The sequence below is a fragment of the Saimiri boliviensis genome, chromosome 3 (genome assembly GCF_048565385.1).
Source record: "Saimiri boliviensis isolate mSaiBol1 chromosome 3, mSaiBol1.pri, whole genome shotgun sequence".
Classification (NCBI taxonomy): Eukaryota; Metazoa; Chordata; class Mammalia; order Primates; family Cebidae; genus Saimiri; species Saimiri boliviensis.
Genome location: NC_133451.1, coordinates 145686987 through 145712730, shown reverse-complemented (window position 1 = coordinate 145712730; position 25744 = coordinate 145686987). Strand labels below are relative to the sequence as shown.

At 39.4% G+C, this 25744-nt stretch overlaps 1 protein-coding gene across 4 annotated transcripts in view; it reads left to right on the top strand.

Moving 5' to 3' along the window:
• Window positions 1-25744, top strand: part of GAB1 (GRB2 associated binding protein 1) — a 159313-nt gene that overhangs the window by 96040 nt on the left and 37529 nt on the right. For 2 of the 4 annotated variants that reach the window (XM_010338639.3, XM_010338640.3), the window contains exons 3-5: window positions 19273-19498; window positions 19869-19949; window positions 24112-24713. In XM_010338639.3, the coding sequence (XP_010336941.1) occupies window positions 19273-19498; window positions 19869-19949; window positions 24112-24713 (909 nt within the window). The remainder of the gene's footprint in view (window positions 1-19272; window positions 19499-19868; window positions 19950-24111; window positions 24714-25744) is intronic. The other 2 variants (XM_003928018.4, XM_003928017.4) reach the window with 1 other exon arrangement.

Below are 25744 nucleotides of genomic sequence, written 5' to 3'. Positions count from 1 at the left end.
TTCAACAAACATGTATTAGGCGACAAGGAGACAAAAGGTAAACAGCACAGGCTGAGCGTCTGATGGGAGAGGATTCATTAAGAGAAATAGCCAAAATAATTCATTATAATAATTGAGGAGTACAGGTTTATATATATACATGTATATATACATACATAAAAGTATAATTCTGTGGAAGTTTATAAATATAGTTCTTGTGTTCATAGAGCTTACCGTCAGTCTAGTAGGAGAGACAAATAATCCAGGAATTATACTGCTGGTGCATAAGCATTCTGCTAAAGAACTAGATAAGCATTGTTAGCAGCAGCATCTGATTTAATCTTAAAGAGGGTCAGGAAAAGCCTAGGTAGTTTCAGTGGCTCTGTGATTGTAACTGATAATGTACTGAGAACTTTATTTTTGTACTTAGCAGAAATATTTTTGTTGATTTTAGAAGTCAGAATCAGTCACTCCCAATGTCTGTTTTCACATTATAAAATTTCTAGCAAATAGGGAGAGGTGAAGTTTCAAAAGGTAAAAGCTTCAGTGACCTTTTCAGTGGTAAAACTCCCAATTCCTTACAAAATAGATTAGAGGTATATTTAGGTTGAGTGCAACTCTCAATTTGTGAACTTTCATCTTTACAAGATCCATGGTGGAGGGAGGGGTGTAAGAAAATCCATAGTATGATTATTCACATTTCTTATATATAGTCTGTGTGTTGGACAGCTGTGTTAATCACGAGTCATTTTTATGTGTTCATAAATAGATAATCTGCCAATACGTTCTACATTGAGGTCATGAGCTGTATCTAAATGAAACCGCATTTACTTTTTAAATTCTGTGACTGAGATTTTTCACTTCATTCTGGTTATTTCCGCAAATAGTCACATTTAGAAGTGTCTTAATATACTATTTTGAGGTATTTGTTGATTTTCTTGGAATAAATCTGTAAAACATGAACAGTTCTTCATTATGTAGTATCAAGCAGCCAAAAACATATTTTATTCTGTAAGTTTGGTTTTTGATCCATAGTGGCAAAACTGCAAAAAGAAGACTTCAATATCTTTCACACATTTAAGTTCTAAATAGCAGAGAACTGCTATTATCTTTTGTAATCATATTTATACAGTTTAATATGACAAGGTAAACAAAATGCCTTTGTTTTTCCACTGACTTGACTACCTGCTTTATATTCTTTTGTGTCCAAATAGATATCACCACCAATCACTAAATAATAGATGTTTTTGTTTTTACCCTGATCTGTCCCGAGCCCTGTGCTCTTCCTGTTTCACAAAGCTGACTGTCCTCCTACTGTTGGCTTGAAAATTAGCTAAGAGTACAAGATGGTTTTTTACTATACTAGTTTCAGACTAGATGTGAGAAGAAATAGACCATGTGTGGTTATCACAGTCTGAGAAAATAATCGTCCCCAATCCCTGTGAGAATAACTGATTTTCCCCTGAAAACAAAAGGAAAAGGGAAAAATCTGACCTATGTTTTGATTCCAGGAACCTCTCAAAATATCGTTAACATGTTATTTCCGCTGCCCCAGGTGACCACTGCTATTATTGAATACTCAAAATGCTGGCAGGCTATATCTGTTTTTAAGTCCTAGCTCATTAAACTGTGTATGGTTCCTATGAATGCTTTTCTTTAGTAGATTTGAGGATAGAAACTAATTTCTTTGTTTTTCTTGGAAATGTACAGATTTATTTTTGTTTCTACAGCACGAGGTGGAAGCTGTTAGATCTGCTAAACAAGTATCGGAAAGCAGCTCACTAACTTCATATAAAGGCCTCTGGGCTAATTAGATGCAGGATTAGAAAGCTGCCTCTCAGTTGCTTTTCTCAAAATGCCCAGATCATAGTGGCTTAATAAAAATAAAATAAAAATAAAAAAGGAAAATTCTCTGATATTCTCACCTTGAGTCAAGTAGGTATAAACTAACATGTAAGAATATACATACACTTCCTTTCCTGGAAAGTAATCTTAATTGAGTACTTTTTAACATTTCTTTTTATTTACTTTTTTATTGAGATATAACTTATTGGTATGAAGGGCACAAATCTTAAGCATACAGTTGAGTGTAGTTATATCTACATGTAGATACAGATGTCTGTATAACTGCCCCTCAGATTAAGAAATGGAACACTTCTTCTCTAGAAAGTTTTTTCCTGCCTCTTGCCAGTAAAGCCTTCACCCAAATTAACTTTTTAAAAAATTGCTTTTATTACTATGGATTAGTTTGGCCTATTCTTGAACTTCATATAAATGGAACCATTTTTTTCCCAATATTAAGTCTGTGAGATTCATCCATGTCGTAGCATGTAACAAGAGTTTCTTAATTCCTTGTAGCATTTCATTGTGTGAATATATCAAAATATGGATCTATTCGAATGTCAATTGATATTTGCATTGTTTACAATTTTTAGTTTATACAAATAAAGCTGTAGTGAATATTTCTTTATATGAACATAAACACTTAGTTCTTTTGGGTATATACCCATGAGTATAATTGCTGTGTTATACTACATAGGTATATTTAGCTTTAATAGGTTTAACAGCTTTAGTTTTCCAAAGTTAGTGAACCAATTGCTTTCCTACCAGCAGTGTGTAAGTTTACTTTACATTCTCATCGTTTGATGTTGTCAGTCTTTAACTTTAGCTATTCCATTGGGTGTTAGTGGTATCTTGTGGTGTTAAATTCCATTTTCCTGAGAACCAGTTCAACCAGAGAATTTTTAGTTTGTTGTCTTTTTCTTTTTTTTTTTTAATTGCACATTTCCAAACCACTGCTCTCAAGATCTTTATTTATTGAATTTCCTGTGGTGGGACCCAGTCACCAAGATTTCTAAAATTCCCCACAAGTGATTCTTAGGCCTTCAAACCTCTGGATAAGAATTATGGTATTTGTCAGCATTGCCTAAAGGTTTATGTTAGAGTCTCTAAGCCTGTTTCACAATCTACTAAAGAGAGTATCATGACAAATAAAGTTGTTCTACTTGAAACAGGTTAAACAGATCATGCTACGTTTAAGGGTCTTCAGTTGTTGAGTAAATAAATTGAAAAAACTGCCATGCAGGTTGCCTCACAGAAAATTGCAACTACTGCTATTTCTTTCTTATTTCTATGCCCTTGTTAGATTTGCCTTTTTAAAATGTTCTTCCTTAAAAAATGGTGTATTTAGAAGTGAGAAAATGGTATTAGTATTAATGACTTTGTAGACTCTTATTTGCTAAATTAGACAGTTCTATTTGAAATGCTTATCTTTACAGAAAGAAAAATTCTTCAGCACACCAGATAAATCACTAATCAATAGGAGCAGAGTAACTCTGACCTGTTTACATTTCATTGTGAACATAAAGGTAAACTTTCACACTGGAAGCCAAAAGAATTATTCTATCAGTAAATACAGCCCATCTTCAGAGAAAAGAATCTTATCTGGTCACCTGAAAAGAACATGACATCACCACAGTTTTATTACTGCATGCTCAGATAGAGTAATTTAGTGGTTACAAAACCAAAAAGCTTATCACATCAAGTTTGAAATGTTCTACCTTACCAATAACAAAGAGTAGAATTATTTCCTAGGGCTTCAACTCTTCTGCTGTTTGGGATTTCTTTAAGTAATTATTTTGAATGTTTAGAGGCATTATCTTGGCACCCCAACTTTTGTGAGGGATACTAACATGAGGGTATTATAGTTTCAAATAGGATAAACTGTACATTAGGCTAAGGGTCACGTGGGCCAGTTTATTACTTGTGGATCTCATCACATGATCATCTGCTCTTCACTGGAAGCTTGTTCACAGAAAGGCTTTCCTTAGCAGTACTTAATAGCTTCCTAAGTAAATTTCAATTAGGAGTTTGCTCCAGCAGCTTATTAGCCTTTAATGGATATTAATTATCTCTTCATGCCCTTCTGATTTAAAAAATGGGAAATAATTTCACACACATAAGCAAACCCTAAACTAATATTTGGTTCTTAGAAGCTTGATACTAGCATTATTTAGAAAGATCAGTCAGTCAGAAAAGCAAGGCAGAAAGCAAAACGGTCTGTTCCTTTACCAGTAGTGTAAATCACATGTCTTTACAAAGTAGAACAGAAGTTTCTTTTTTCAGACCAGTTGCTTAGCTTTGGTCAGAAATGTAATGTTAGAGAATATTTACACACAGTGCAATGATTGTCTTAAAGTATGCAGAGCTGAGTACATAGTCAAATTAACATGAATAAAATAATCCCAAAGATTATACAACTTTGAAGATAGTGCATTATCTGAGCCAAAGTAGTAGAGTGGTTCCCTCTTCCCTTTGAAAGTCCTTTGCATGTTACTGTGGTTGGAGTGATTGGGGTTACTTTCCTGGCTGTTGAAACATCTTTTCATGATCTTGCTAGCAAACATAATGAAATCTCTGGCCTCTCTTCAGAGAATTGAGAGGATTGTGAGCATAAAAGAGAGTAAGACACTTTTGTCATTTACAGGTGGGAGAAGTGGAAGATTAAAAATGAGATGGTCCCATTGTGTTAATAAAACAAAGTCAGACAGACGTGACTGCCTGGCCAGGCTATTTTTCTTTTCCCACTTAAGATGAATCACTCAGTGCATTTAGTGTATAGCCATGAAGTTTAGAAAAAGTGTTAAAGGAAAGGGTATCTATAAAAACAACCACCTGAAAAAGTTATTTTAGTAGTTACAGTGAAAAGCTAGAATTTATACTATTTCATATAGTGAAGTATTTCCAGTGAGTAGTGTTTTTTGGTCAGAACTGAAAATCTAGCTGGTTTATTCGATTTTACTATGCCTGTACTGTAGAAGAAATGAGAAGTATATGGAATACACTTGTAAATACAGTTTGTAGGATACATTAACAGTTTTCCAATTCTGCTGTCCTATTGTATATGTTTTTCTTAAACGCTTCTTTAAAATACAAATTTTTTTCATACTTCTCTTAAATCCTCAAGGATTAACTCTGAGTCACAATTTAATCTGTGGTATTTTAAATCCTTTTAAATCTCTGTATATTTGCAACTGAATCAAAACAGTAAAACATTTTACAGGGTAGGGTCTGATTACCATTTTATAATTAACATTTGTTAGATACCACAGCAGGTATTTATGAGCATCCACTGAATTTATGGCATTATGTCATATAAATATCCAAAAATTCATTTTTCTTGTATGTTTATATATAAGAAAGAAAAATTAACTCCTGGCATAAGGTGTTAGATTTTGTTAGATGAGCTATGAAGACTTGACATTACATGGAGCATAGTAAAGATAAAAAGTTAGAAGTTGGTTCAACTTTTATTTATTCAGGCCAGATTCTCTAAAAGAAAAGTTTTGAACTTGATTCATCTAGAAGTGCTCAGAGTTCTTGAGGAGCAAATCCCAAAACTGCACATGCAGGTGAATGGGTCTTAACAGATTTGGAAGTGGCCCTTGCCTTAATTTCTTCTGACTTGACATAAAGTCCTGTAATCCCAGTACTTTGGGAGACTGAGGCAGGAAGATGTCTTGAGCCCAGAAGTCTGAGACCAGCCTGGGAAACATGGTGAGACTATGTCTCAACAAAAAGTTTAAAAAATTAACCAGGTGTGATTATGTGTGCCTGTAGCCCCAGCTACATAGGAGGGGAAGATCGCTTGAGCCCAGGAGTTCCAGGCTGCTGTGAGTTAAAATGGTGCCACTGCACTCCAGCCTGGGCACAGAGGGAGACTCTGTCTCAAAAAAATAAGTAAATAGGCTGGGCGCGGTGGCTCAAGCCTGTAATCCCAGCACTTTGGGAGGCCGAGGCGGGTGGATCACGGGGTCAAGAGATCGAGACCATCCTGGTCAACATGGTGAAAGCCCGTCTCTACTAAAAATACAAAAAATTAGCTGGGCATGGTGGCGCATGCCTGTAATCCCAGCTACTCAGGAGGCTGAGGCAGGAGAATTGCCTGAACCCAGGAGGCGGAGGTTGCGGTGAGCCGAGATCGCGCCATTGCACTCCAGCCTGGGTAACAAGAGCAAAACTCCGTCTCAAAAAAAAAAAAAAAAAAGAAGAAGAAAATAAGTAAATAATAAAACAAGCAAAACGGAGTGTTCAGCGAGTGTCTGCCTTGTGAATGAAACATTTTTTCAGCATCTGCAACATGTAAGGCACAATAATGCATAGGAGTTCTGATCCTTTCATGTTTCTTATTGGGAACCATTATTAGAGATACACTGTCATATTTAGCCATATTAATGTGTTATTATTCAGGCTTCATAATTAGGATATGACTTTCTAGGCCTAAGAGGTTGTAAAATAAGCTAAACAAACATGATTGTGGTATATTTATGAATATTACAGTTAAATACATAAAGGCATTATCAAAAGCATGTGGATTTATTCTAATAAATATAATTTATTCTCTAGAGAAAATAGAGCAGATATTTAGCCTCTCTGTGGTAAATTATGTATACATTACTGAAGCAGAACTTTGCTCCCTAGTTCAGCTAAACCAAGTTCTTGTCACAAAACCAGGAAGGATTGGGAACATGGACACATTGAAGGGTGAGGGGAATGGAATTTAATTGGCCAGAGAGAAAGAAAGAAAAAAAAGACTCCCAGCAAAGTGAGAGGGCGGTGCCTATGGACTGAATTCCAGGCCACCACCCAGGAACTGAAAAGTCTAGGCTTCTCCCATATCTGTTACTGCCCACTCTAAAGAAATACATCTAATGGCCTTTAGAATAAGGATGAGGACAAAGACCATTCTTAAATCTTTCCTGCTGAGAAGGGTTTCTGCTTTGGGAAAACAGCAGATTCCCCTCAGAGGCGTATCTAAGAGTCCCTGGCAAAAGGTGCCATCATTTGAGGCTCCAGTTGCATGACTGTTGAGTTTGATGGCGAATAGACAAACCAGGTTATTAGAAAATGTGTATAAAACAAAACGGGATTGGGGGTAAGTATAGCTCAGACGTCCCCAAGTTTGCACAGGGAGAGGGAGGCCAAAGCCTGACTTTTACCCTTTTTTTCCGGCATGTAAGCCTTCTTCTGTGTTCCCTTCCTCCAACCTCAATCCTAAGCCAACTAGTTTAAGGTTTGGGAAATTAACTTTTCCCAGTTTGGAGGATGCATTAGCTGGGAGTATCCCATAGTACAGAGACACACCCATCAGGAAGGGGGATAGAGGAGGAAAAAGAAGGCTTTTTTTTTTTTTTTCTTCTCAAAGGAGTCCTAGGGGTTCAGAATGCATTTGAAAGGGGTACAGACTAAAGGTGAATGGCTGCTCATTTAGAAAGAGGGGACGGAAGCATCCCAGTTCCCTTCTCTTCCTAGCGAATACCCAGGGTACGTGAGGGAGAAAAAGTGAAGCATCTCTTTCTTTTTTCTGTTCTTATATCCCCAAGTCCCAGCAACCAATACAGGGTGCCATCCATGGGTGTCAAAGTGGCTTTCACCTATGTTAACAAGGGAGGTCTAGGGGATGGGAATATCTACTCTTACCCACATATGTCCTATCTCCCCTGTTGTCAGTAGCCTTTGCCTTCCCTAGACCTCACGTATGCCGTGGATATTGGTGTAACCTTTATCCATGAAAGGAGAAACCTAGCTTAATCAGCTGGAATAAGTCATGCTCACCTGTGCTGTACCTTTTGCCTTCCATTATCGTCTGCCTCTGGATCTCTCAGATCTAGTTTTCTTTCCTAGAGCTTTAACCCAAAGCTTAGAATTGAGTTTGAGACAAAAATGTATCTTGAGGGAGTTGTATGGACTCCTTATCATAAGCCGAATGCTGAGGTGACACTGTGGAATTGAGAAAAGGATGATTGTGATACACCCAGATAGCTAGCTGCTGTAGTTATGCTTGCTAAGATTTGGGTGCAAGGGGGCTTTGGTTAGTTCCCGTGGTCTTACTTTCCCAAAAAGAAAACCTCTGGGTGATGGGCATCCTATTTATTCCCATCACTTGGCAGGATTTTCTTTTTTTTTTTTTTTTTTTTTTAATTGCATTTTAGGTTTTGGGGTACATGTGATGAACATGCAAGATTGTTGCATAGGTACACACATGGCAGTGTGCTTTGCTGCCTTCCGTCCCCTCACCTGTATCTGTCATTTCTCCCCATGCTATCTCTTCCCACCTCCCCACCCCCCGCCCCTCCCCCATTTCCCCCCAACAGACCCCAGTGTGTAGTGCTCCCCTCCCTGTGTCCATGTGTTCTCATTGTTCAACACCCGCCTATGAGCGAGAATATACGGTGTTTGATTTTCTGCTCTTGTGTCAGTTTGCTGAGAATGATGGTTTCCAGGTTCATCCATGTCCCTATAAAGGACGTGAACTCATCGTTTTTGATGGCTGCATAATATTCCATGGTGTATATGTACCACATTTTCCCTATCCAGTCTATCATCGTTGGGCATTTGGGTTGGTTCCAGGTCTTTGCTATTGTAAACAGTGCTGCAATGAACATTCGTGTGCACGTGTCCTTGTAGTAGAATGATTTATAATCCTTTGGATATATACCCAGTAATGGGATTGCTGGGTCAAATGGGATTTCTATTTTTAGGTCCTTGAGGAATCGCCACACTGTCTTCCACAATGGTTGAATTAATTTACATTCCCACCAACAGTGTAAAAGTGTTCCTATTTCTCCACATCCTCTCCAGCATCTGTTGTTTCCCGATTTTTTAATGATCGCCATTCTAACTGGTGTGAGATGGTATCTCAATGTGGTTTTGATTTGCATTTCTCTGATGACCAGTGATGATGAGCATTTTTTCATATGTTTGTTGGCCTCCTGTATGTCTTCTTTTGTAAAGTATCTGTTCATATCCTTTGCCCATTTTTGAATGGGCTTGTTTGTTTTTTTCTTGTAGATCTGCTTTAGTTCTTTGTAAATTCTGGATATCAGCCCCTTGTCAGATGGGTAGACTGCAAAAATTTTTTCCCATTCTGTTGGTTGCCGATTCACTCTACTGACTGTTTCTTTTGCCGTGCAGAAGCTGTGGAGTTTGATTAGGTCCCATTTGTCTATTTTGGCTTTTGTTGCCATTGCTTTTGGCGTTTTGGTCATGAAGTCCTTGCCTACACCTATGTCCTGAATGGTTTTGCCTAGATTTTCTTCTAAGGTTTTTATGGTATTAGGTCTGATGTTTAAGTCTTTAATCCATCTGGAGTTAATTTTGGTGTAAGGTGTCAGGAAGGGGTCCTGTTTCTGCTTTCTGCACATGGCTAGCCAGTTTTCCCAACACCATTTATTAAACAGGGAGTCCTTTCCCCATTGCTTGTTTTTGTCAGGTTTGTCGAAGATCAGATGGTTGTGGGTATGTTGTATTTCCTGTGAGGCCTCTGTTCTGTTCCATTGGTCTATATCTCTGTTTTGGTACCAGTACCATGCTGTTTTGATTACTGTAGCCTTGTAGTATAGTTTGAAGTCCGGTAGTGTGATGCCTCCCGCTTTGTTCTTTTTGCTTAGAATTGACTTGGCTATGCGGGCTCTCTTTTGGTTCCATATGAAGTTTAAGGTGTTTTTTTCCAGTTCTGTGAAGAAGGTCATTGGTAGCTTGATGGGAATAGCATTGAATCTGTAAATTACTTTGGGCTGTATGGCCATTTTCACGATGTTGATTCTTCCTAACCATGAACATGGAATGTTTCTCCATCTGTTTGTATCCTCTCTTATTTCGTTGAGCAATGGCTTGTAGTTCTCCTTGAAGAGGTCCTTTACATTCCTTGTTAGTTGTATTCCTAGGTACTTTATTCTCTTTGTAGCAATTGTGAATGGCAGTTCGTTCTTGATTTGGCTCTCTTGAAGTCTATTACTGGTGTATAGGAATGCTTGTGATTTTTGCACGTTGATTTTGTATCCTGAGACTTTGCTGAAGTTGTTTATCAGTTTCAGGAGATTTTGGGCTGAGATGATGGGGTCTTCCAGATATACAATCATGTCATCTGCAAATAGAGACAATTTGATTTCCTCCTTTCCAATTTGGATACCCTTTATTTCTTTTTCTTGCCTGATTGCTCTGGCTAGAACTTCCAGTACTATATTGAATAGGAGTGGTGAGAGAGGGCATCCTTGTCTAGTGCCAGATTTCAAAGGGAATGCTTCCAGTTTTTGCCCATTCAGTATGATATTGGCTGTTGGTTTGTCGTAAATAGCTTTTATTGTTTTGAGATACGTTCCGTCAATACCTAGTTTATTGAGGGTTTTTAGCATAAAGGGTTGTTGAATTTTGTCAAAAGCCTTCTCTGCATCAATTGAGATAATCATGTGGTTTTTGTCTTTGGTTCTGTTTATGTGGTGAATTACGTTTATGGACTTGCGTATGTTGAACCAGCCTTGCATCCCCAGGATGAATCCTACTTGATCATGGTGGATGAGCTTTTTGATATGCTGTTGCAATCGGTTTGCCAGTATTTTATTGAAGATTTTTGCATCTATGTTCATCATGGATATTGGCCTGAAATTTTCTTTTCTTGTTGAGTCTCTGCCGGGTTTTGGTATCAGGATGATGTTTGTCTCGTAAAATGATTTGGGAAGGATTCCCTCTTTTTGGATTGTCTGGAATAGTTTCAGAAGGAATGGTATCAGCTCCTCCTTGTATGTCTGGTAGAATTCAGCTGTGAACCCATCTGGACCTGGGCTTTTTTTGGGTGGTAGGCTCTTTATTGCTGCCTCGACTTCAGACCATGTTATTGGTCTATTCAGGGTTTCAGCTTCTTCCAGGTTTAGGCTTGGGAGGTTGCAGGTGTCCAGGAATTTATCCATTTCTTCCAGGTTTACTAGTTTATGTGCATAGAGTTGTTTGTAATAATCTCTGATGATGGTTTGGATTTCTGTGGAATCTGTGGTGATATCCCCTTTATCGTTTTTTATTGCATCGATTTGGTTATTCTCTCTTTTCTTTTTTATTAATCTGGCTAGTGGTCTGTCTATTTTGTTGATCTTTTCAAAAAACCAGCTCCTGGTTTTTTTGATTTTTTGAAGAGTTTTTTGTGTCTCTATTTCCTTCAGTTCTGCTCTGATCTTAGTTATTTCCTGTCTTCTGCTAGGTTTTGAGTTTTTTTGATCTTGCTCCTCTAGCTCTTTCAATTTTGATGATAGGGTGTCAATTTTCGATCTCTCCTTTCTTCTCATGTGGGCACTCATTGCTATATATTTTCCTCTAGAGACTGCTTTAAATGTGTCCCAGAGATTCTGGTATGTTGTGTCTTCGTTCTCATTGGTTTCGAAGAACATCTTTATTTCTGCCTTCATTTCATTGTTTATCCAGTCAACATTCAAGAGCAAGTTGTTCAGTTTCCATGAAGCTGTGCGGTTCTGAGTTAGTTTCTGCATTCTGAGTTCTAACTCGATTGCACTGTGGTCTGAGAGACTGTTTGTTATGATTTCTGTTCTTTTGCATTTGCTGAGGAGTGATTTATTGCCAATTATGTGGTCAATTTTAGAGTAGGTGTGATGTGGTGCTGAGAAGAATGTATATTCTGTGGATTTGGGGTGGAGAGTTCTGTAAATGTCTATTAGGTTTGCTCGTTCCAGGTCTGTGTTCAGGTCCTGGATATCCTTGTTGATTTTCTGTCTGGTTGATCTGTCTAATATTGACAATGGGGTGTTAAAGTCTCCCACTATTATTGTGTGGGAGTCTAAGTCTCTTTGTAAGTCATTAAGAACTTGCCTTATGTATCTGGGTGCTCCTGTATTGGGTGCATATATATTTAGGATCGTTAGCTCTTCTTGTTGCAGTGATCCTTTTACCATTATGTAATGTCCTTCTTTGTCTCTTTTGATCTTTGTTGCTTTAAAGTCTATTTTATCAGAGATGAGAATTGCAACTCCTGCCTTTTTTTGCTCTCCATTTGCTTGGTAGATCTTCCTCCATCCCTTTATTTTGAGCCTTTGTGTATCCTTGCATGTAAGATGGGTTTCCTGGATACAGCACACTGATGGGTTTTGGCTTTTTATCCAATTTGCCAGTCTGTGTCTTTTGATTGGGGCATTTAGTCCATTGACATTTAGGGATAGTATTGTTATGTGTGAATTTGATGCTGTCATTTTGATGCTACCTGGCTGTTTTGTTGGTTAGTTGATGCAGATTCTTGATTGTGTTGCTGCTTTTTTACCATTTGGTGTGTTTTTGGAGTGGCTGGTACTGGTTGTTCCTTTATATGTGTAGAGCCTCTTTCAGGAGTTCTTGTAGAGCAGGTTTGGTGGTGATGAAATCTCTGAGTGCTTGCTTGTTCACAAAGGATTTTATTTTTCCTTCACTTATGAAGCTGAGTTTGGCTGGATAGGAGATTCTGGGTTGAAAGTTCTTTTCTTTAAGGATGTTGAATATTGGCCCCCAGTCTCTTCTGGCTTGTAGGGTTTCTGCTGAGAGATCTGCTGTGAGTCTAATGGGCTTCCCTTTGTGGGTAACCCGACCTTTCTCTCTGGCTGCCCTTAGCATTTTCTCTTTCATTTCAACCCTGGTGAATCTGACGATTATGTGCCTTGGGGTTGCTCTTCTTGAGGAATATCTCTGTGGTGTTCTCTGTATTTCCTGGATTTGAATATTGGTCTGCCTTGCTAGGTTAGGGAAGTTTTCCTGGATAATATCCTGAAGAGTATTTTCCAGCTTGGATTCATTCTCTTCATCACATTCAGGTACACCTATCAGACGTAGATTAGGTCTTTTCACATAGTCCCACATTTCTTGAAGATTTTGTTCATTCCTTTTTGCGCTTTTTTCTCTGTTCTTGCCTTCTCTTTTTATTTCATTGAGTTGGTCTTCGACCTCTGATATCCTTTCTTCTGCTTGGTCAATTCGGCTGTTGAAGCTTGTGCATGCTTCACGAAGTTCTCGTGTTGCGTTTTTCAGCTCCATCAATTCACTTATTCTCCTCTCTATGCTGTCCATTCTCGTCAGCAGTTCGTCCAATCTTTTTTCAAGGTTCCTATTTTCTTTGCGATGGGTTAGAACATGTTCTTTTAGCTCATTGTAGTTTCTTACTACCCATCTTCTGAAGTCTGATTCTGTCATTTCATCACCCTCCTTCTCCATCCGGTCTGATTCCCTTGCTGGTGAGGAGTTGTGATCACTTTTAGGAGGAGAGGTGTTCTGGTTTTGGGAGTTTTCATCCTTTTTACGCTGGTTTCTACCCATTTTTGTGGGTTTATCCACCTGTTGTCTGTCTCTGTCCCAGGGAGTTGGAGCTTTATGAGTTTCCGTTGCACTACTGCCTTTTTTGATTTTTTTTTTTTCAGGTCAGACCCGCCCAGCTAGCAGCACGCCTAGCCTCTGCCTGCCCGCAGGGGCTTTGCTGAGCTGCTGTGGGCTCCGCCCAGCTGCCCTGAGCTCTTCCCTGTAGTCCTTTTTATATGGGCGTAGTTAGAACTGTCTGTGCAATGGTGGCCCCGCCTCTGTTATGGGGGACTCTCTCTGTTGTGGCAGGTTGCCTCGGCAACGGCGGGTTGCCTCGGCAACGGCAGCCTGCCTCCGTAGCGGTGGAGAGTCTCAGTAATGGCGGAAGCCCCTCCCCCACGGAGCCGGACCGTCCCGGTTCAGCTGTGCTTGGTTTGAAGGGCTCAACCCAGAGGGTTTCCAATTACTGTTTTTGTTTTCGTTGTTGTTGGGGGTGGAGGGGTGGGACCAACCGAGCCTGATCACCTGGCTCCCTGACTCAGAGTCTTTTCTTTTAAGTTGAACGACCCCACGTTCCGGTGGCTTGTTGAAAAGGCGCCGGGATCTCCCGTGCTGCGACTCACGGAGTCGGCTGGAACCGCGGCGCCGGCTCCAGGCGGATTTTTTGCCTAGGAATCTCCTGGCCTGACTCGCTATTTCAGATGAATGGGCTATTCTGCCGTCTCAAGGCTCTGCTCGCCAGCTAAGAGGGCTCCCAGACCAGTGGCTTTTGTACGGAGAACCGCAGCAACAGGGAGTGGTCACAGCAGCCGCGCGGGCGGAATCAGCCCCGCGGGGGCCAAAACAGCCGCACCGGCTGGTACTGCGACGCTGGCGACCCCTCTGCCTGGGTATCTCCTGTTCTGTGGGCAATAAGAGTTCGTCTGGAAATGCGGCGTCCACTCACCCTCTGCACTTTCACTGGGAGCTGAAGTCCTGAGCTGTTCTTAGGCGGCCATCTTGAAAGTCGGAGCACTTGGCAGGATTTTCAAGATAATTGCTTAGAACTAGAATATTGATCTAGATTTTTACACTACCCAACCCCCTAGCTCCTTCTGAGCTGCAGCCAGAGATTGCTGGTTGATTTCACAGGAATAAGCAGAGTTAGTTTAAAATGTAGGTAAGAACTTAAAAACAACTAATGAGTCTAGAATGTAATGACAAATGTATGACACGTTTTCAAACATTTCTGTCTCTCCGCAGTCCTCATTTTTGTTGAAAGCAAATCACAATAGGACTGAGTTGTTTGCAATATAGACTTTAGTCTTATACTTGGCCCCATTATTTGCATAAAGTGCAGCAATAATTTTTTTTTTTTTCTTTTTGAGATGGAGTCTTACTCTGTTGCCTAGGTGGGAGTGCAGTGGCATGATCTCAGCTCGCTGTAACCTCTGCCTCCTGGATTGAAGTGATTTTCCCACCTCAGCTTCCTGAGTAGCTGAGACTACAGCCACATGCTACCACATCTGGCTAGTTTTTGTATTTTTAGAAGAAATGGGATTTCAACCATGTTTGCGAGGGTGGTCTTGAACTCCTGACTGCTAGTGATCTGCCCGCCTCGGCCTGCCAAAGTGCTGGAATTACAGGTGTGAGCCACCATGCCCAGCCCAAATAATTAGTTTTACATAGGCCTTTTAGATTGGCTTTGATGGAACTCTGTTCCCCAAGGAATCTCAGGACTTTCTAAAGCCAAGTCCACAAGTGAGTGTGTACCCTCAAATACCTGTTAGTGGGTAAACTCCTCTCTTCTTAAGGTCCCAAGAATGTGGTGTTCCTAGGCCTCTTGGAAAGTGACATTCTTTACTCACCACAGATTAAGAAACCTGTACAGGGACTGTGTAGACAAGCTATGAGGCCAATTTTCCCAAGGGCTTTATTAGCTCTGCAAGTAGAGCTTGACTTCTTAAAGGGAAGCATACCCTTCCAGTCAAAACCTTGGTAAAACAACCAGTTTCTCCAATTGCATCCTGTTGCAAAAGAAAATGGATTCTTGCCGCACTGATACAAACAACCATATTACCATAAGTTAAGAATACTCACAACTGGTTTCCAAATTCTGGAGGAGTGAGGCAGAAAGACAAATATGCTCCAAATTTTGTTCACAGGATTATACTTTAATTATTAAAGGCCACGAATAACTCAAAATAAGTTTCCTTTGACTCTGAAAAACAAGGATCAGCAATGTTCCAAGCAAAAGTCAAAAAGATTACTTTGGTCTTCTATTAGTTCAGTTACCTCTTGTTTTGTTTGATATTTGTGAACATGTCAACTCTCCATGAGTCGTGCACATTTTTCCTTTATTCCAATGTCACAATTTCCCAAGTTATCAGAAATCTACATTTGAAAGCACCTGTCAAAGTTATGTAGCTGATTATAAACCATCTTTTGAAGAGGATCAAAACAAGACAATTGTCTGTGAGTAATGAAATATCCAGGGTAGTTACAGTCAGAAACACAATTGAAAAAGAAATTTAGTTATCTCCATAGTTTACAACAACATAACAACCTTGTGATTGATAGCACATATTCAGACATTAGAATTTTAGAAATCCTATACAATTTTGGAAGATAATATTATTCCCCAAGATATAACCTGAAGAAGATTAAACATCATTTTGGCAATACCATGTATCTAAACATGTCAGATAGTCCTGTTTATCTCTCTTCTGTATGCTCCAGGGGCCCTCTGTAGCATCCAGAAATCCAGGTGTCAGCAAAGACAGTTTCAAAACTGAAGTTTGATTTTGGCAAGGCTGTTAGAGGGTCAGAACACTTGATGTTATGAAATAGAATTCCAGATTATCATAAGTTATTTTGCCAAAGTGATGACTCAGAAATTTTTGAAAAAGCATAAACCTTTTATAACCCCTTAAAATTATTGCCAAAGAGATTAGTGCCTTCAGAGTACTTTGTTGTGCTTTTATTTCAGTGCTCAATTTGCAAAAAAAAAAAAAAAAACCCTATTATACCCTTTTGAATTTAGTTAATATGTTCACACATGGAATTTATTTGGCAAGATGAATTTTTACGATCCTTTAACAACTTGTTTGAACTTTTAGCTTTATCTTATCTAATTCAAAACAATCCTTTAACGCAGGCAAAATTTTACATTTTGACATCTGCATTTTACCAATAATCTTTAGGCCAATCCTATTTCTCAAAGATTAAAGTCATATGAGCTAAAAGATACCTCAGCTTTTATCTTCCCTTTCAATATTTGATCCAAGTACCTATCCTTCTTTAAGTTAATTAGAGCTCCTTTTATAGACCACACATATAATACGTATATAACCACACGACACAGGAAAACCCAGTAGCCATAAGATTTTTTGTTTGCCAGCCTCCTAATTGGATTATTTGCCTCCAGGTTGAGCCCATAAAGAGACAGGGTTAGAAAAACATGCAGCTTCTAAGGCCTAATAAACAGGCATAACTGGGGGCAAAACCAGATATTAGGAGGGATCTATTCACTTTTAATTCCTGGGGTCTCATGAGGAAAACAGAGGACTTTCCTCTCATCATGCAAGCATTAAGGGTGGCAAGGCAAAATGAAGATAAATAACTCAGTTGACTAGAAAAAGCCCTTTTCTGGCAAAGCAAGATCCAGGAAGGAAAAAACATAAAGGCCTTGTAAATATACCTACAATTTGGATGTCCACCTTTAATTAAGCTGAGTGCTCTTTAAGGAAATTCTTTTAAATCCCTTGTTGTCTGACTTTAGCTGCACCAAGTGGTCAGTATTTCTGGCTTTCAGACTTTACTAAAGGCTCAGAGAAAGGAATATCCAAGGCAGTTCGTGGAAAGGAAGAGAATCAACAGATAGCAAAAGTCACATCGATATTAAACCAAAAAGAGCTCTTTCCCTAAGCCAGGATTGAACCTGGGCCGCCATTGTAAAATGGCAGAGGAGAATCAAAGCACTGCCAAGTGATTACCAGTCACACATCCAAGGATGTACAATAAGATGGAGGCTGCAGCAAAGTTTGCTTCTGATCGTACAGAAAGGCATGCAAACCACACCAGATTGGCTACAGCTTAAGACCAACCTCGCAAATCCTTCTTCATAATTAAAAACTTACCGAGAAATAAACAGTGATCCTTTTTCCTGGCCTGGTAAAACATCATCTGGGAAAAACAGAAACAAAAAAAACTCACTTTAAAGTTACAGTTAACTCCTGACCTGGTAGAGGAAAAGGAAAAGACAGCTTAAATGCAAGGTTGTGTTAACTACTGACAGGGCGGGGAAAAGAAAAAGATGCCTGGGCAAGAACTTATCATTCTTTTTTTTTTTTTTGAGACAGAGTTTCGCCCTTGTTACCCAGGCTGGAGTGCAATGGCGCGATCTCGGCTCACCGCAACCTCCGCGTCCTGGGTTCAGGCAATTCTCCTGCCTCAGCCTCCTGAGTAGCTGGGATTACAGGCACGCGCCACCATGCCCAGCTGATGTTTTGTATTTTTAGTAGAGACAGGGTTTCACCAAGTTGACCAGGATGGTCTCGATCTCTCGACCTCGTGATCCACCCGCCTCGGCCTCCCAAAGTGCTGGGATTACAGGCTTGAGCCACCGCGCCCGCAAGAACTTCATTCTTATGCCATGGTTCTGTGACAGGGAGAGCGCCGTGGTGGGGAATGCTGGCCCACGTGCCACACCGGGCCTTTTGGCCAGAGCCACCGCGGGCTATCTTGAAAAAACAAGGAAAAGGCCAACATTCCCGATTCCTGGAAGCGACAGGAGTTGAGGGAAGGCATAATTTCCTCTAACCTCAGAAGTAGTCTGAGGACAAAAAGGCTTAGAAACGAAAGGGAAAAAGATTTTTTTGGTTTGCATCTTACCCTTCCTCATGCCCCACATTCGGGCACCAAAAATGATGCAGAACTTTGTACCTTATTTCAGCTAAAACTGACTTTTTGTCACACGACCAGGAAGGATTGGAAACGCACTGAAGGACACTTTGAGGGGAGTGGAATTTATTGGGCAAAAAAGGAAAAGAAGAAAAATAAACATCCAGCAAAGTGAGAGGGGGTCCCTCTAACAGGCCCCCATCTCACAGATTGAATACCAGGCCACCGTATGGGAACTGAAGAGGCCAGGCTCCTTCCCCGCGCGAACTTTCCATGGCTCCATCCCGATTCCCAGTGCGCTGGCAGGTCGGAGAATCTCCGGAGACCCTCCTTTTTATCTGCCTCTTGCATCTATCATTACCATATTGTAGCATATTTAATGTTTTGTGAAAAATTTCAGTTGCAACCTAGCATTTTCTGTTTTATAACAAATTTGAAGAATAAATTCCTTTATTCATGTGTGAGCATTTGCCTTTTTCTGAATTATTTATGGCCTTCTATTCCTAACCAGACTAACAGAGCATTATTTTCTGGGCCTTTAATATACTTTGTTATGGCAGTGACTACAGTGGGATTTTATTACAGAATTTCACCTCGTTTTCAAATTGCTTCGTTTTGTACAATTTAGCTCTTCTCTTATTTCTCTCAGAACATAGTTAAGGGCTTAATAATTTACTTCTTTATTTGCTGGCCCTCTTTTCATAAAAATACTACAAAAATCCACCAAATGGCAAACAAATGAGCTGAGGGGAAGAGATGATGCCTTAAAAAACTCCTTCCTTGAACATGAATAGACTTTATTTTCACCAGTCCCAGAATTAGAAATATTTCTCTCTAATCTGCTGAGAGGTAGAAGGAAAAGAATGATCATCAAAATAAGCATAGGGTAAAGAGCTAACCCTGGTACTCACAGGACCATGGTCCTGGTAAAAACTGTATAAATAAACGGGTCTTTTTGGAAGGTTGAGTGTGCTTAGGAAGCGCTTTATTATCATGGAGGAAAATCTGTCTCTTTATTAAAGTTGTAGAACAGCTTCCTTCCCATAGCCTCAAAACTGAAGACTGTTCAAGGCAAGGTTAGCCATGGCTTGCTTAGAGCTTCTGGAATATAGAGAGTCCTACCTACTCTTTAGATCTCTCTGATAAGAATAAAAAAATACTTCCTGTATAAAGGTTGCCATTTAGGTAGTGTTCATTTTAGCTGACATTGTCATGATTTATTCCGTTTTTGTGTATTGAGACAATTTGTCTGCAAAGTTTTTCCAAAGGTTTTTTAACTGTGATAGATGTGATAGTTAAACTTTGGTGTTGCAGAGCCTGTGAAGCCACCTGGCAGCTCCTTACAAGCACCAGCTGATTTACCTTTAGCTATAAATACAGCACCACCATCCACCCAGGCGGATTCATCTTCTGCTACTCTACCTCCTCCGTATCAGCTAATCAACGTTCCGCCACACCTGGAAACTCTTGGCATTCAGGAGGATCCTCAAGACTACCTGTTGCTCATCAACTGTCAAAGCAAGAAGCCCGAACCCACCAGGTAAGTCATACATGCCCATGTGAGAGACAGACGGAGGTGTGTGTATATGTGTACACATTAAGATTCTTATCTTTAAACTTTTTAAACCTTGACTTGCAGGTTTGAAAGAAACCATCTATATAGGCATATGTTTCAGGCTTATATTTCAGGTTTACCTTCCCCTATTGATTTCCGATATTCAGGAGATTGTATTGAAGAGACACAATCTCTGCCATCTTTGGCAAAGAACAGTTTTCCCTACCAGGCTCTTTTGGAAATCTGTCTACTATTTTGTAGTCTTTGTTACAGACTCACAGTATTACTTGCTTAACAGATTTCACTGATTTATAAATGGTGATCTTGCTCCATTTCTTATGTGATTGTAAACCAGCCAAGGGTCATCTTTTGTTTCTGAAGAAGGAGAGGAATACCTACTACTAGAAGATTTTGAAAGCAAAACGATTCCATTGCAGTGAGTGTGTTGTGGTTGTTTTGGATCTGTGTGAGAAATTAATCATACAGGTAAAATCCCAATATGGTAAATTCCATGGAATATACAAATTGGATGTTAGTGAAATTTGATCAAATAAATATATTCCTAAAAATTATGAAATGTTTAGTCTTCATAACTAGCAGTGAAGCAGAGCTTACCCTAAGCCTTTTTATTTACTTTTTTTTTTTAAACAGACAAGGGCTTGCTCTGTTCCCCAGGCTGGAGTGCAGTGGCACCCTCATAGCTCACTGTAACCCCAAACTTCTGGGCTCAAGCATTCCTCAGCCTCCCAAGTAGCTAGAACTACAGGTACATGCCATCACACCTGGCTAATTTTTTAACTTCTTCATAGAGATGAGTTCTCACTATCTCAAACTCCTGGCCTCAAACAGTTCTCTCGCCTCTGCCTCCTAAAGTACTGGGGTTGCAGGTGTGAGCCACTGCACTTGGCCTCTCTTTACAGATTTTTAAGTAGACGTATATGGAGTGCAGCATTGACTGAAGGAATCATAAAGCCTTTCCCAAATTCTTGGTTTCGCTAGCATCGCCTTCCCTACTCCCTTTCCTCTTCTAAGCTATAAGGCATTTTAATTGGATCCTCTTTGTTACCTGACGGTGAGTAGTTGGCAGAGTTAAGGCGATAAAAAGAGCCAAGAAGCAATTGTTTTACTGTTTTTAAAAGGAGCAGAAAAATAATGATTGAGAGGCCAATCTCTGCCATTAATAGCTATGTGACAATGAGTGATATCAGTCAATTGAGTATATTTTATTTATTTATTAATCAGCTGGGGTCTGGATAGAGAGTGTATTTCTTTATAGACAGACAAGAAAAATGTTTTTTTTAAAACCAGATTATAATTAAGCATTATTTTATGACAAAAACTTTTTTTTTTAAATGTAGAAAGTGATTGTTAATGGGCTAGGATTCAGACAAAGCAGTTTTTCAAACATTTTAATGTGGAATTTGTGGAGATTCACAAAATAGTTTCTGTGAACCTTGCCCTGAGATGGTGGAAACAGCTCACATTCATTCCAAAGCTGGGTTTCTATGTATTTGTTGTAATGGGATTTTACCTGTAAGAGCAGAAAAAAAATGTATAAATCAACATTTGTTAATAATATCAAATTCTAACTTGATTTTGCTTGTTTGCTGTGAGAATTTAAAATTATATACTGGCAACTTTGTTACCTATGCTACTAACTAAGATTTTATTTTACGAAATTTCACAATTTTTCAATAGCAACTTTTAAAAAGCCAACAGCTAAGTGACAGATCTCAGTATATTTTATTTTATTTGTTTATTTTTTTAGAGACAGAGTCTCACTCTGTCACCCAGGATAGAGCGCAGTGGCACAATCTCGGCTCACTGCAACCTCTGCCTTCCGGGTTCAGGTGATTCTCCTACCTCAGCCTCCTGGGTAGCTGGGACTACAGGCACGTGCCACCACACGTGCTAATGTTTTGTGTTTTTAGTACAGATGGGGTTTCACTGTGTTAGCCAGAATGGTCTCAATCTCCTGACCTCGTGATCCACTGCCTCGGCCTCCCAACTTGCTGGGATTACAGGTGTGAATCACCACACCCAGCCCCTATTGTATTTTTATAGTGTATTTCATTGATTTCACTGGTATTACAGCTTTCCTCTTGCAGTACAACTTATGCTCAAAATCATCACCCAGATGTATTTTGTTAAAGTGACAAGTTAAATAGCAAATACATATGAGGTAACCACTATGTGCCCAATATTATGCGAGGTACCATGAAGGTACAAACTAATTCTGTAAGATACAGTTTACTCAGATATAGTCACCTTTGGAACGTACAAGTAAGATTTGTTAAGAAGTAAAAACATGCAAGCATTAAATATTTATAGATGAAGATAATATATGAGAGTTGCCTTGCAAACTCGTGTTTGTTCTGCAAGACTTTGCTTAGAATGTGCTCCTCTAGGAAGCATTCCTCTCAAACTCCCAAGTTGGCTTAAATATCTTTCTGGGTTTTTATAGCATCCTGGTTATGCCTTTATATCTTGTTTTATCGCAATGCTAGAAGCAGCTCGATGTTTTTACTTAGTCTTCACTAACTGTGAGCTAGTCAGAGCAGGGAGCTTTGCTTATTACTCATAATTCCTCTAGCTTCTCTTAACTCTGCATTTGAATTAAATAAAGTACAAATTTTTGAATATGCAAAGCTGCATTAGAAATTCCACGGAGGGACAGTGCAAGTGTTTTTAAGATGGAGGAAACAAAAGCTTCATAGGAAGAGTAGGATATGAACTACACCTGGTTGGTGAGAGAAGAGAAGAAAATCATTCGTAATTTGCGCAAAAATAGCTTGAGGGAAAAGAGAGACCCGAGTGAGCTGGTGGGAGGAAGATAATGAGAAGGAGAGCCTCTTAGAGGAAAGGGTTTGATTTGGAAGTAGTAGGACGTAAGATAGGATGGAGGTGGAGCCAGATTATTTGTAGCCTCAATGTCAAGTGGTTTCGTGTGAGGCCTTATAGTTCCCACACCCTGTAGGGGGCCCTTACTAGGTTTTTTTCTTGGAATACATGAGTGGTATAACAACTGTGTTTTGAAAATACTGACCTTGTAGAAGTCTGGCTCCATGAATAGATTGGAAGAGGCAGAAAGTAGAGGAAATTCCACTAAGGAGAGTTCAGTCATGTAGATCTCAGCAGGGACAGGGACCTGAACTCGGGATGGCGGCAATGGAAATAGAGCAAGGGAGTAAGCGTGTGGCTAAGAAGAAGGGTTTGGTGCCTGCATGAGTGGGGATCAAAGAGAAGTAATCAAGCTACTTGGGTTTTGAGCCTAGAGAATCTGGATAAAGTAATTTATTTCATGCAAGCCAGGAAAAGCAGTCAATTTAAAAAGTAAATGAATTTCAATTTGAGGCACAAAGCAAGGTAATAGTGGAGTATCCAAGCAGAAATATCAGTTTGAGAATATGGGACTGGGAAGTTGGTAAGATGACAGAAGTTGTCAGCATTCAGAGAAGAAAATGAAGTTCTAAAAAGGAGGATGATCTCTAATGGCATGTGTGGTAAAAGGCTAGAGGCCTGAACTCTGTTGGCCATTTCCAGGCAGAGAGACGGGAAGAAGGAGCCAGTCAGTGAAACAAGGAAATTATCAGTGAGGGAGAAGGGTTTTAAGATGGAGGCTTTTAAGATGTTTTTAAGATGAAGAAAACAAAAGCAGTGTGGGTTTTCTGATAGTAAAGGAGGAGACTTTACAGTGCATAGTGCCAGTTGTTACTAAGAAGTCTGGGAAAGTAAGCCCTTTAAAAAAAAACTATTATGGTTATTTAAATAAATATTGTTTAAACTCCTATAGGACTAGAAACATGCAGAAGTAGTCCAGGTGTCTTGTTTAGCATTAAGGAACTGAGAGTGTGCTTCTGTTGTTAGATTCATTTTGTCCTATACCCACATTTTGTGATAACCTCAAAATGTAGAGGCTGAAAATGTAAGTAAATGTACTTTAATGAGATTTCTCAAAGTGAGTTATTGTTTGGAGTTGATTAACTCTGTATCATGTATTTTGATCCTCTTTGTAATGTTGGCTAAATATTTGTTTAAAGTAGTGAAAAGGAAGATACGTGAAAACAATGAGATGTCACCTTCTTGTAGGTCAGATTGACTTTATTCAATACCAAGTAATCGTTAGACCTTTAATTTTACAAAATGACAAATTTGCCACGGGGAGGTTTAAGACAAATGGATCAACTTTATAAACTCTACTAGCACTAGGTTTCTGCATGCTCTTCAGAGGAAATGCTTTTCCTTGTGTCTATGCATTAATCATTGACCTTTCCCAGAGTTTTGTAACGTTTAATTCCAGTGCTTCAGGGATTGTGTTTTTATGTGCAGATTTAATAGGTGGAGTTGGGGGTGTGGGCAGGTATAGGACGGAATTAGGAAGAATGCTTTTGTTGGTTTTGTGGTGGTGGTTTTGTTGTCTGGTGTCTAATCATAAAAACTGTAAATTTAAAACATTTTTGCTTTAAATCCTATGGATCATGCAAAAAGTCTAATGAGAAAAGCCCTATCTTTTGATTGCTAAGCTATAAATATGTTTATCAAAAATGTATTCTTATGTCTTCACCTTGTTTATTCTGTCATTAACAATTTTTATTTAGAACACACACTGATTCTGCGAAATCCACCTCTTCTGAAACAGACTGCAATGATAACGTCCCTTCTCATAAAACTCCTGCTTCCTCCCAGAGCAAACATGGAATGAATGGCTTCTTTCAGCAGCAAATGATATACGACTCTCCACCTTCACGTGCCACATCTGCTTCTGTAGACTCCAGCCTTTATAACCTGCCCAGGAGTTATTCCCATGATGTTTTACCAAAGGTGTCTCCGTCAAGTACTGAAGCAGATGGAGAACTCTATGTTTTTAATACTCCCTCTGGGACATCGAGTTTAGAGACTCAAATGAGGCATGTATCTATTAGTTATGACATTCCTCCAACACCTGGTAATACTTATCAGATTCCACGAACATTTCCAGAAGGAACCTTGGGACAGACATCAAAGCTAGACACTATTCCAGATATTCCTCCACCCCGGCCACCGAAACCACATCCAGCTCATGACCGATCTCCTGTGGAAACGTGTAGCATCCCACGTACGGCCTCAGACACTGACAGTAGTTACTGTATCCCTACTGCAGGGATGCCGCCATCACGTAGTAATACCATTTCCACTGTGGATTTAAACAAATTGCGAAAAGGTCAGCTTTAGTTGACTTCTTCTCTATTAGAGGTTGATGATAGAAAATCGATTTGTCTGAATATTTGTTCTTTTGAGCGTAGTTAAATATACTGCGTTACAAGATATAGTCCATTTTTTTCAGCTCTACAGTTACCTGGAAGAGTATATGTGCATTCATGCTCTGCTGGAAGGGAGAAAGCCTTGGAGTTTTTCACCCCTGAAGAAGTATGGCCTTCGTAATGCCTTCCTGCTTCAGGAAGTGTGTCCTTCTCTCTCCCACTTTCTATAATCCTGAGTGGATAGGCCCTCTGTTGGGACAGAAGGGCAGGAAATGGACCAGCCACAAAGCCTCTCCAAGTCATACCCTTTCCTGTATTTGTGTGCCATTATGGCCGCTTCTAAGTCACATCTGTTGGGCTCTATTTCCTTCCTTCCTATATAAGCAGTTTTTATGTTGTGTCTAATAGGTGATATTCTGTTCCTGTCTAGCCATTATACTTTCTGTTTATTTTATTCTTACTTGTGTTTAAAGAGCTGAATCTTCTCTCCCCTTATCACTACCCATTTCACTGATTGCTAGTGGATATACTTTCCTATACCATCTCTTAGAATCTGTAACCAAAAGTTACAGACCTTGAGAGGAGAAAAAAAAAAATGAGTCTCAGTGATACTGAGATTCTCAAAGTCCTAAAAATAGAAAACTAAAGTTTTTAATGCACAGATCCTAAATGCTGTGTGCTAAAATTTCTGTATTTTGTGGTAGAGTTTTCCAGCTGTCTTCAAAGAGATAAATATTTAATGTATTTGTGGTTATTACTTAAATCAGTGCTTATTTAGCCATTCAATAACAATTTTTAACTCCTTTCTCGAAGTGACTGTATAGCCTGATTATAAGTTAGTGAGATGTAAGTTGGGCCCAAGGTGATGCAAATGATGAGAAAATTGAGGTGTTTCTCTTCATCTTTAGATAACCTGTCTTATCCCAGACTTAGACATTCACTCACACTCAAAATCAGATATTGGTATTGGTTAGCATATGAGTGAGTGTCT